The sequence below is a fragment of the Sorex araneus genome, chromosome 4 (genome assembly GCF_027595985.1).
Source record: "Sorex araneus isolate mSorAra2 chromosome 4, mSorAra2.pri, whole genome shotgun sequence".
In the NCBI taxonomy this organism is placed as follows: domain Eukaryota; kingdom Metazoa; phylum Chordata; class Mammalia; order Eulipotyphla; family Soricidae; genus Sorex; species Sorex araneus.
The window spans coordinates 45387030-45399948 of NC_073305.1; the positions used below are offsets into that span (position 1 = coordinate 45387030).

The 12919-nt window shown below is 39.8% G+C and overlaps 1 protein-coding gene across 1 annotated transcript in view; it reads right to left on the reverse strand.

Annotated features, from left to right (window-relative positions):
• The window catches only part of PRKAR2A (protein kinase cAMP-dependent type II regulatory subunit alpha), a 93149-nt gene that overhangs the window by 19484 nt on the left and 60746 nt on the right, over window positions 1-12919 (reverse strand). The window contains exons 4-6 of the mRNA XM_055134325.1: window positions 10203-10286; window positions 4464-4570; window positions 1399-1552 (exon numbers count right to left, since the gene is read on the reverse strand). Of these exons, the coding sequence (XP_054990300.1) occupies window positions 1399-1552; window positions 4464-4570; window positions 10203-10286 (345 nt within the window). The remainder of the gene's footprint in view (window positions 1-1398; window positions 1553-4463; window positions 4571-10202; window positions 10287-12919) is intronic.

The following is a 12919-nucleotide window of genomic DNA, read 5'->3' on the forward strand; positions in this document are numbered from 1 at the left end:
TTATGCAATGTACCCTATCAATTGAGCCAATTATCTGGTAATGGATGTGACCTATTCCTAAATCACTGTATCTCTCATCTGTCTGCCTCCCAGATCTAGTTTTCACTCACCATCAACTGACAACCTTTACTCATCTCAGAGTAGTTAATTCTTTGTCAGTATGCCACAGAAAGGTGCTCTATTATATTTTAAAAATGTAATTTATTATTCATTTTCCGTGCGGGCGAGATACTCTCAGTAACTTGCCAGGCTCTCCAAAAGGGGCAGATGAATTGAACCCAGGTGGGCTGTGTGCAAGGCAAATGCCATACCTGCTGTGCTATCGCTAGACTTTACTGGTGCCTGCTCGAGGAAATCGATGAGCAACGGGATGACAGTAATACAGTGATTATTCATTTTCAGTTAATTTTTGTTTGGTATTGCCAGGAATCAAGCTTAGGTCTTCTGCTTGCAAGGCATGTGCTTTACCATTGAATTATGCACCTGACCCCTAAAATGCAATTTAATTTGAGGAAGTCTGTTGATAATTGATGGTATACATTTTTTTTTTTGTTTTTGTTTTTTTGTTTTTGGGTCACACCCGGCGATGCACAGGGGTTACTCCTGGCTCTTCACTCAGGAATTACCCCTGGCGGTTGTCAGGGGACCATATGGGATGCTGGGATTAGAACCGGGGTCGGCCGCGTGCAAGGCAAACGCCCTACCCGCTGTGCTATCGCTCCAGCCCCGATGGTATACATTTAATTATGTAAAGTATATTGAATAAAATTACAAACAATTCCAATATTTTACAAATGAATTATGAAATCTGTACAAGATGATTATTTTTAGAAGAAAGAAAGTGTATTTTTAAGGCTTGGTGCTGAAAGAATCAAGGTAGGCAATGTATAGGTAGGATAGGAATCACAGCAGTGTTATGCTAAAGACATTCCAGGAAACTTCTTTCACAGAATTATTACCTTTGTAATTATTTAAATTTACTGAATATTGGCACCAGCCATTAAATAAGTGGATGGTTGAATATGTCAAAAAGTTAGTTCTAGAGTACCTAGATATGGAAAACACATTTGGACAGAGCTTTTAATGGCAACTGCTTTTCCAGGATACCTCTTATGTGTAGAACTATCCCCCTTCGTAAGGAGCCTATCATCTGCAAAGAGTTTGATTTCTTTCTTTCAAATCTACATGCCTTCCACATATCTGATAAAAACAGAAAATATAACAGGAGCTGACAAGACTGCAAAATCTGGAGTAAATGGTTTGATGAATCATTTAGAGAAATGGAAAAAAACAAGAACTTCTACAATGTCTTACAATATGAACAGCCCAAGGATTGAGACCTAGAAATAAGGGGAGTTAATATTGTGACACAAAGAAAAAACCGACTCTCTAACTCACCAGTCCCCAAAGGGCACCTTCAGAAGTGGCGACAATGGTAGCAGCCCTCGGAGTGTTGTACATCAGAGCTAGTTCTCCAAAACTGCCACGGTTGTCATACTGACCAACAGAGCGGGTCTGATTATCTTTTGTTACTAAAATGTCATAGGTTCCCCTGGAAGTATAATAAGAAACAACTCCATTTATTACTTGTAATAATAAATTTAAGAATTGGCAGGTAGCATATTCATATTCAATAACCTTGCTAAACTCATTTATTAAAGCAGCATTTTTTTTTCTAGCACTATTAGGGATTTGCTTTTTTGTTTGTTTTTGGGGTCACATCCTCTCAGAGGCTTCTGGTGGCTCAGAGGCCACTTGGGATTGCTCCAGTGGTGTTCAGAGGACCATGCAATGCCAGAGACTGAACCCAGGCTGCCTGCATGCAAAGCATTTCTCTGGCCCACTTCAGATTTTCTTAAGGAACCTATCATCTACAGACAGTTTCACTTCTTTCTTTCAAATCTATATGCCTTTCTCCCCTCCCTCCCTCTTTTTGTTTCTATTTTCTTTGCCTTATTGCACTGGGTAGGCCCCCCAGTACAAGTGATAAAATCAAATATCCTTATCAAGTTTCCCATCTTGTTTTGGGCAGGGCTTGCTCCTGACTCTGAACTCAGGTATTACTCCTGGTGGTGCTCGAGGGACCATGGGGAATGCCAGGGGTTGAACCCGGGTTGGCTGTATACAAGGCCCTATCCACTGTACTATCACTCAGGCTCCACAAGTTCTTACGTTAATCGGAAAATATTACTCAACTTTTTACTATTAGAATGATTTTAGTTGTATTTTGTTTTATAAATGTCTTTAATAATGTTGGAGAAAAGTCCTTTCTATTTTAAGCTTGCTAAGAGATTGGTTTTTGTTGCTGTTGCTGCCATACCCAATGGTGCTCAGGGGACTATATGGCATGCTAGGGATTGAACCAGGTCAGCTATGTGCAAGGCCAGTGCCTATTACTATCTCTCTGGTCTTTTCTTACCCTCTTTTTTTGTGGAAGGGGGGTGAGGTGTGGGGGGGGCCACACCCAGCTGTGCTCAGGGATTATTCTTGGTCTGTGCTCAGGGATCACTCCTGGTAGGATTTAGGGGGACCATCTGGAGTGCAGGGGATCAAAACTGGGTCAGCCCTTTGCAAGGCCCCTACCCATTGTACTATCTCCCCAGTTACTTTTCTAACCCTCTATTTTATGTGTTATACCATCATTCTTTTTACCTAAATCAAATATGGGATAATGACTAAAATTATTACATGTTATACAAGAAGCAGAGAAAAAAAAAATCATTCAAATACCAGCTCTGTGTCACCAACATGACTATCAAGTAATCTCACTACTCAAAAAGGCAACAAAACCTGCAAGTAGGCCTAACAGACAAAGCAAAAGCACGTGGTAATGATTTTATCATAAGCAGAGGCTCCTTATAGGAAATGTGGGGAGAAAATAGCAGAACAGAAAAATAATTTAGCTGTTGTATATATATACATATATATCATTATTAGAAAGAAGGTATTTTCTGCCCACCTCTTTGATACTGTTGAGACCAGAGCCATAAATGGAAATTACGGAATTCAAAGTAAATTCACTTTTGCGCTTTCAGGCTCTCTTTCAGCAGATGTGAGCTACTAAGTTTGGGAATGGTACACATAAATCATTTCAGGCTGTAGTTAAGCAGATTCTTTGCCAACCTTTCCCACAGAGGTTCTCCTCCAACTGAAGGGTCATCTTTTTTATCCCTGTTATTACTACCATATTATGTAATAATATTCTATTCAAGGGTCTTCACCTCTAAATAATGGTATTTTCTTGATTCAGGAACATACATTTTTTTTAAACAATGATTTTCCTACTTGTTAATTGTCACTTTCAGTGCACACAAAAAAGCAACTGCAACACCTCTCAAAAACATGGGTAACAAACAATTCCCTTTGCAGACACCTGGCTATGTGCAGGGAGATACTTATTATTCAGACTGCAGGTGTCTGTGGGGGTTCCCATCTTGGTGAAGGAGCAGAGGAAAGGATAAGGAGGAAAGCTAGCTACTAGAGGTAGGGATACAACTATAAAAATTCTGTATTTTTACATAGAAACTCGTAGATTTCTATGTAGAAAGTATAACAATAAAACAGCATTTTAAAAGATGCTATTTGTATCATCTTTACTCTTCAAATAAAACATTTCTTACCCACTATACTAGCTCTCTGGCCACTCTATTTTTTTTTTTTTGGAAGGCACTCTCAGCAGTGCTTGAGAGCTACAAAGCACTGTGCCCAGCAGTGGTGGGGAGACGTGGGCATTATGTGGCAGGAGATCAAATCTGTGATTAAAAGATTTAGATCAGAGGCAAGAGAGATAATACAGCAGATAAGGCCTATGTGACTGACCTAGGTTCGATCTTTGACACCCTGTTTGGTTCTTTGAGCCCTGCCAGGAGTGATTCCTGTGTGTAGAGCCAGGAATAAACTCTGATCCCTGAGTACCACTAGGTGTGGCAAACAACAACAAAACTATATGTGTTTTCAACCTTTTTTCAGACCATGGCCTCTTGTGATCTTGTTTTCTTCCTGTGGCCTCCCAACCTACCAGTTGGCCCCTAATATCATGCTATTCCCCCACCCTCATTTAATGCTATTTTTACATGTGGCTTCTTGGAATACTCTGGGGACACACAGGGGTCATATGGTTCCCAGTTGGGAAATGCTGACCTCAATGACAATGTAGCCCCATGGTGTTCTTAGAGAATTAATTCAATACTAGCAAATAGTAAACTTAATAAAGTGTAACTTTGCCTAACAATAAAGGAAACTTTCTGCTGTGTTAGAAAGCAGAAATTATAGATTGTGCTGAAGAAACAGGACTGACGAAGGCAATGAGGAACAGGCTGCAGACAGAGAGGCAAGCTTTGAGAAGCTTGTTCACCGGCTTTAAGTCCTCTCTAGGCTGAGCAATGCACAGGGTGAAACACTTGCCCTGGATCGCAGATCTCATTGAATGTGGTCACACTAAATGTGAAAATCCCATCTCCTACCGTTCTATGACATAAAAATTGTCTCCATCATCTCCTTGGTCAATGACATGCTCATCAACTTTGACTGTCCTCTCGAACATGGCATCAAGAACTTCAGAAAGTTGTTCCTGTAGGGTACACACAACAAAGAGAAAAAATGGCTATTATATTTGCTGGGGGGAAAAATGACTATGCTTATCTCATTTTAGAATAGACAATGCAAACCTCCTATATCCAAGCAGAAACCAAGAGCTGCCTGAGATCAATGCTTTCCTATGACCCTTTAGCTTCCATATTCTAACACAATGTCAAATCTTCTGAGGCAGCATTGTTTTGAAAATCTACCCTATAATTTGGGGCTAGGGCAATAGTTCAAAGGAATAGAGCTGAGTTTGGTCTCCAGCACTTTATGGGCTCCTTGCGCACTGTCCCACTGTCGCCCTACTGGCTCCAGCACCTCCAGGTCCAAGCAGTACTGTACCACCAGGAATAGGCTCCTCTGCTTCCCAAGCAACTGTGGGGAGTCCCTGAGGAAGTGCAAAACTAACTCATCTGAATTATAGCATTCATTTTCCCAATTACACTCTCCTAATATGACCTTCTTACATCTACTGATTTTCCCAGGATCATCAAACTTAAAGGTTGGGATGCCCTGGAAAGTTATCTTATGAGCAATAAGACAACTGTTTCTGACAGCTCAGGGACATCACTTACCTAGTTAAGCTTCAGTTTCTCCATATGTAAAAGTGTTTAACAAATTGTTTCTAGGTCATGAATTCTTATGAAGAAAAATCTAAGGAAATTATCATATAGAAGGTACTAAATGAACAAGATCTACCATTTCAGATCTATTAGATAAGTGAGATCTATTAGAAGACAATTAATATTCTTCAAACATTTATATATATATATACAATTACTTACCAATGCTACCTGCCATAACCAGAAGGTAACTGTCACTGTTACTGTCATCCCATTGCTCATCGATTTGCTCGAGCGGACACCAGTAACGTCTCCATTGTGAGACTTATTGTTACTGTTTTTGGCATATCAAATATGCCACGGGTAGCCTGCCAGGCTCTGCCGTGCGGGCGAGATACTCTCAGTAGCTTGCCAGGCTCTCTGAGAGGGGTGGAGGAATAGAACCCAGGTCGGCCGCGTGCAAGGCAAATGCCCTACCTATCGCTCCAGCCCAACCAGAAGGTAACTATGCAGACAAATATAATAAGAATACAATGCTATTAAACTGAAACAAAGCAGTGATCTCAGACTTGAACTATCACCTTTTTCTCAGGGACACCAGGGACACCAGTACCTGTCAGGGGGGCAATGAAGGTATACCAGCTTCAACAAAAGATGTGGCTTGAATATATGGCAAGAAAATAATTTTATTGCTGCATAATTGTATGTGATTTGTGTGCTGTCAGTGAGAGTGTGCTACCTAAAATAAATGGTATAACCAAAAGCTATCTATTTCCATAGCTCCATAAATGCTCTGTACTGTGTAAGTTAACACTAAAATTAAGGGCCTGCTTCTCATGTGCCATCTACCTTCATGTGGAATGTGATCGCAATGTGGCCAGAAATCTTCTATTTAAACCCAGACAACCCACATTTTCACCTTATGGACCAAACACAGTACATGTTACTCTCTGGACCATATACTGGAATCCTCTGTTCTGAGTGACTTTTCTTCTGGCCTGGAATCTTCTAAAACATCAAAGTGTGAGCAGAGCATTCTAAGGGACTAATATAATTCTGCAAAATCCAAACATTATGTGATTCAAAATGAAAAACAGTAAGTTCTGCTCCAAAGCCTGTGTTCTCTCTTGAACACGTATCTTGCTTGCTTGTCTCTATGCCGATTTGCTTGCCTGCTCACTCAAGCTTATTTTCTCTCTTGAATTCATATTCCTTTCCTTTTACCCACCTCCTGTATCTTTCTAAGTAAGTTTTGTTCAATAAAAACTATCTTGTTTCATTAAAAAACAAACAAAACATAACCAAAAAGCTGTAGAGAACTTCACTAGGAAAATATGAATTGCATATATCAATGTTAAATTTCTTGGGTTTGATGATGGCATTGTGTTAATGTAGAATATTGTTATTCTTGGAAAATCTGAAGTATTCAGTGGTTAAGAATCATGACATTAAAACATACTATACCTGATCCCCCCAAAAAGAAAAAAAGTTTATATATATGTATGTATACACACATACACACGATTTTTTTTTGTTCATAATAGAGTTGTTTCAGATATACAATGTTCCAACACCAACCCCACCACCATGTCCTGTTCCCTCCAACAATATCCCCAGGTTCCCTCCAACCAGGCACTCTTCCCTTGGCAGGCATATAACAAATTTATTTCATATTACTCATTGCAACAAAATTTAAAGGAATGGAAAATAGTATTATCAGAAAATAAATAAGTCAATTTCTGATGATTGATTGCTATCTGATTTTAACATATCCAAATATAAAGTGTTTTTTCCTAGTAAAGGGAATGTTGATTTTACACCAAAAATACTATAGGCACTACTTAAGTGTATTAGTAAATAAAATATTTCAAGAACACTTCTGGGTGTAAAAAGAAACTATTTAGACCTAGAACAATCAATATAAGCAAGATGTTAATTCATTATTGACAGTGTAAAAAATTTCTTAGTAAGCAAGGAGTTAGCATACCTTCCTTAATATGGTAAAGAGCATCCATATGCACCTTTAATGAGTGCCATACCCAATGCCACATTCTCTGTCCTTTAAAGAAGCTCTTTTTTTTTCTATTTTGAATGTTAATTTTACTATTTTGTTATTATTTTTCCCTTTTTTTTTGATTCATCGTGAGATACAGTTCCAAAGCTTTCATGTTTGAGCTTCCGTCATACAATCATCAAACACCCATCCCTTCACCAGTGCACATTTTCCACACCAAAATCCCCAATATTGCTGCCCCCCCCACCCATTCCAACCCTTCCCCTGCCTGTGTTGAGTTTATATAGCTAAGCTGAAGATGGCCTGTGGGCATGGCTCTCACATACCTAACTTTTGGTCTTTACCAAGACCAAAATTTACCAAGAAATTTAATTTCTTGGTAAACTTGGTCCCAAGTTGTTTGGGTCCGGCCAAAGGCACAGCGGCAATTTTGGAGTATCAGGAAGCCTGAAGGTACCATCAGGCTGCTGATTCACTTGCCTCACAAGGTACAGGTTGACCTGATGACGGCACCATACTCCCTACACACACAATTTTTGTTTTTGTTCTCTCTTTTTTTTTGCTTTTTTGGGTCACACCTGGTGATGCTCAGGGGTTACTCCTGGCTCTGCACTCAGGAATTACTCCTGGCGGTGCTCAGGGGACAATATGGGATGCTGGAGATCGAACCCGGGTCGGCCTCGTGCAAGGCAAACGCCCTACCCACTGTGCTATCGCTCCAGTCACCTATTTTTGTTCTTGACTATAGTGCATGACTATTATCCTAAATCCAATCACATGGCATCACATGGTCTCCTGAATACCAGTGGGTTTAGCCTGGAGACTTCCAGGGGCCAAAAAATCAAAGTAAAAACAGAAACAGACTGAATATCCATCAACAGAAAAATGGAAAGGTTAACTGGTATTTTCACATAATAGAGTACTACTCAGCAATAAAAATGAGTGCATTATCTAGTAACAGTAAAATGACATCAACTATTCCTATTATCTCTGAGGACACATCCTAATTTCTTTTATAATCACCAAAAATGTTTAACCACATTCCAAAAAATAAGAAAATCAGGTGCTGGAGCTATAGTACAGTAAGTAGGTAGGGCATTTGCCTTGTATGCAACCAATCCAGATTCAATCCCCAGGATTCCATATGGTCCCTCAAATATTGCCAAAAGAGAAAAAAAAAAAGAAAAAAGAAAAAGAGAAAACATCAGAAAAAAAATTTTGAGTTCAGTCCTGGCGGTGCTCCAGGATTTTTTTTTTTCCTTTTGGGTCATACCTGGGATTACTCCTGACTCTGCACTCAGGAATTACTCCTGGCCATGCTCAGGGGACCATATGGGATGCTGGGAATCGAATCTGGGTTGGCTGCGTGCAAGGCAAATGGTCTACTGTGCTATTGCTCCAGCCCCAACTCCAGGATTCTTTACTCCTGATTCTGTGCTCAGGGTTCATTCCTGGGACCATATCTGATGCCAGGGAATCAAACTCAGTTCAGCATGCCTTTTCCACTGGACTATCTCTGAGGCCCAACACCAGTACTTCTTCTTTTTTTTTCTTTTTGGGTCACACCCGGCGATGCACAGGGGTTATTCCTGGCTCATGCTCTCAGGAATTACTCCTGGCAGTGCTCAGGGGACCATATGGGATGCTGGGAATCGAACCCGGGTCGGCCGCATGCAAGGCAAATACCCTACCCGCTGTGCTATTGCTCCAGCCCCAATATCAGTACTTCTTATAAGCAGCCTTTCCAAGTTTTTCTTTTTTTTTTTTGAGAGGGGGTTGGTGAGGGAGTTATATGTAGCAGTGCTCAGAGCTACATCCAGGAATGCTCAAAACTTACTCCTGGCTCTGCACTCAGGGAATCGCCTCTGGCGGGGTTCAGGAGACCATTTGGGTGCATGGGATCAAATCCGGGTAAGCTGCATGCAAGGCAAACACCCTACCTTCTGTACTATTGCTTTGGCCCCTCCAGCCTTTTCTTGAGCTCATAGTTCTTGTTTGAACCTTAGACTAACAAACTCTGATTAAAGTTCTGATTTTTTTTATAATCACAGAGCAACCAAACAGACTGGTATTTATAGACACCAAGGGTGGTAGATTCATTTAATAGATATATAACGAACAAATAGATTTCTAGGGAGGGTGTGGTGATGTTTTCAAAAGGCATACTTTGCAGGAGCTGGGTATTAGGGGAATGCTAATCCTACTAGGGCTAGCACCTTAGTTATTCATGTTGTTTCAGCACAAGGCCCTCAGTAAGAAATACAAAGTTGTAGATTCCTACAAATTCAGGAGGTTTTCAATGCTCTTTATCTCCATCAGTGGAGGAACGACATGCTTAGGTATACATTCTGTGTCTATGTGTGTTGTTGATAATAGAAGGAGTACTACAGATACATGCACTATTTTTTATTTTGGGGCCATACCTGGTAGTGTTCAGGGACTACTCTTGGCAGGCTCAGGGAAACACAGAGGGTGCCAGGGATTAAACCCAAGCCAGCCGCATGAAAGGGAAATGCCCTACTCCTTACTTGCTATACTACTGCTCCAGCCCCCAGACATACGCACTTTGAATTCATGCCATACCATGCTTGAGGTTATCTTAGAAAGGTAATCACAAGAGGTGCTACATACCTAATGTTTGATAAGTAGTTGTACATACAGTGGGTTAAATAACACCAAAAAAGAGAAGTCCACATTATAGGGGCAAGGCTGGGGAAATCTTGGAGACTTTGGTATGAACACATTATCTTAATTATTAAAAACAAAAGTAAAAGGAACTCCATATTGAAATTTTTGGAAGAATCTGCAACATAATTTGCAATGTAAATTATGCGACATAAATTCTGACATTCCAAAATAAGTAGGGTCATGGAGGCCTGAGCATTTCCTTTTAGCATGACCAAATTACAGTCTTCAAAAGGCATTATTCTTGGGAAAAGTACCAAAGAAGTTTGGTGAAATATTAAAAGTCATCTGTAAATTCGTAGCCCCAAGATAAAAATATTTTTAAGGAATCAATTTACAAAACAAAAATATCAATTTACCTCATCGAGATTTTTGAAAAGGAGAATATCTTTGCAAGCTTCCTGAAGTCTGCATCTCTGCTGATCAGTTTTAGGATGAACCACCTGCCGATCCAATAAAAAACAGGAAAAATTTTAAATTCCGTGAAAAAGACCTTACTTTATTTATAAGCTGGTATATTTCTTTCTCCTAAAATGTGGGGAAAACTAAGAGCAAGTTCACTCTAACTTTGACTTTATACCAATACCAAGTGCCACCCTGATGGTGGAGAGGCAAATATAACAGGGTTGTAAAGGGCACCCAACCGTGGAGTAACCAAATGTGACTGGTAGCAAGTCAGCGACCCCTGGAAGGTTCTTGTTCACAAAGAAGAGGGTTATAAATTTGTTCATTCAACAAGTATTAAGCAACTACTAGGTGTCAGGTACTTTCCTACCTCTATGGATACAATAGTAAACATATAAATAGGAACACTTGTTATCACACAATAAATAAATAAAACATAATAGTGACAAGATTAAGGAGGGGAATAAGGTGGAGAAGGGTGAGAGAGACAAAGAAAGAGAGTTCGTGAGTGCATGGGGGTGGGGAACCAGATGAGGCCTCACAGATGTGACATTTGTGTAAAAATCTCAAGGAAGTAGGAGAACCTGAGGGAGTGAGTCATGAGAACATATGTGTGGGAAGAGCAACTCAAGCAGAGGGAACCAAGTGAAATTAAGGCTTTATGGTAGGTGAAGAGCTGCTTGAAAAATAACCAGAAAAAATAGGTGTGATTAAAGCAGAGGTGAAAGGGAGACTGGGTTTGGGAGGTTGATAGGGGTGATGCCCAAACCATAGAGGTCACTGTAGGTTATGAACCTGAAACTTTTCTCCCAGTAACATATGGGACAACTTGAGTGTTTTTTTTTTTTTAACTTTTTGGGTCACACCCAGCGATGCACAGGGGTTACTCCTGGCTCTGCACTCAGGAACTACTCCTGGCGGTGCTTGGGGGACCATATGGGATGCTGGGAATCGAACCCAGGGCCGCAAGGCAAACACCCTACCCACTGTGCTATTGCTCCAGCCCCGAGATTTTTAACTGAAGAAGGAAAGAGATCTGAGTTATGTTCTGAAAGGTTAACTACAGAGCGGAAGAACATTCTTGAGGGAGGCAAGAATAAAAGTCGGAATACTTTGGTGATTATCCTAGTGCCAGATGGTGCTGGTTTGGATGACAGCCATAGAGAAATAGAGAAGTAGTGGAACTATTAATGTTTTGAAGACTGAATATTGAAATACATCAGATTTGCTGGAGAATTTAATGTGGGTATGAAAAAAATGAGAAGTGACCTTAGAGACCTGGGCCTGAGCTGAATGTTAAAAGAGCTCAGGTTAAGTATGAATTGTCTATTGAACTGTAAGTGGGTATGACAAGTAATCACTGGGTATACAAACTAGAACTCATACATCAACAACTTAATAATAATTATTATTAGTAGTAGTATTTACAAAACTAGGTTTTCCTGAGGGTTAAATTAGCTAACACATACAATGATTAAAACAGTACCTGACATTTAGAGGGTTCTCAAAAACTGTATTTATTTCTGTAGATACTCAGTAAATGTTTATTGAACTAAAAGGAAATAATTACTGCCTGTGTATTGATGCTCTAACTGAGAGAACTATCAAGTTCCTTCCTAAGTACTGTCTTCACCTGAAAAAAGAAAGGTGTATCACTAATCTAACAAGAAATAATACATAAAATGTTAATTATTTTAACTGTGATATTATAAATATTACAAATGTGGTCAGAAAGATAACAACTAGCTGAAGTCCAAGAATTAGAGCACACGCTTAATTATAGGCAAAAGGTCTGAGTTTGATCCCTGATATTATAGACAAATCCCTGACCTCTGCCAAGAGTAACTCCTAAGCAAAAAGCCAGAAGTGGAACCAAGCACTGCTGGGTGTGTCCCCGAAATTAATTGATTTTAAAAAGGAAAAAAAAAAAACAACTTTCAAAAGTAAAAAAATACCAAGAATTTAATAATACCTAGAACTGTAAGTTTACAGTTTAAAAATCTGTTTTTTATTGTGTTTATACAATGGTAACACTTTATTATTAAAAAATTTCAGAAATCTTTTATAAACTACTAATTTTGGGGGGGTTGGGGAGGGTTCTGCCAAGAAAGGTACAAATACACTCCTGGCACTACTCAGCCACTGGGTTGGATGGTTCAATGCTTAGACCGAATGATGCTGGGTGGTGCTCAGGCTTTCAAAGTTATGCCTGGTGACCCCTGGGGAGCCATGTGGTGTCAGGAATAAAATTCAGGACCTTTGTGCTATCTCCACATTTTAAGGTGTACCTGTAAGATTAAAGTTTCTCTTATAATATCAATTTTTTAAAATGATGGTTCATAGGGGCTGGAGAGATAGCACAGCGGGTAGGGCGTTTGCCTTGCACGCGGCTGATCCGGGTTCAAATCCCAGCATCCCATATGGTCCCCTGAGCATGGCCAGGGGTAGTTCCTGAGTGCAGAGCCAGGAGTAACCCCTGTGCATTGCCAAGTGTGACCCCCCCAAAAAGCAAAAAAAATTTAAAAAAAATAAATAAAAAATGATGGTTCATATATATATATTTTGTTTTTTCTTTTCTTTTGGTTCATATATTTTTATAAAAATAATTTATCAGGGGCTGGAGTGATAGCACAGCAGGTAGGGTGTTTGCCTTGCATGCGGCCAACCCGGG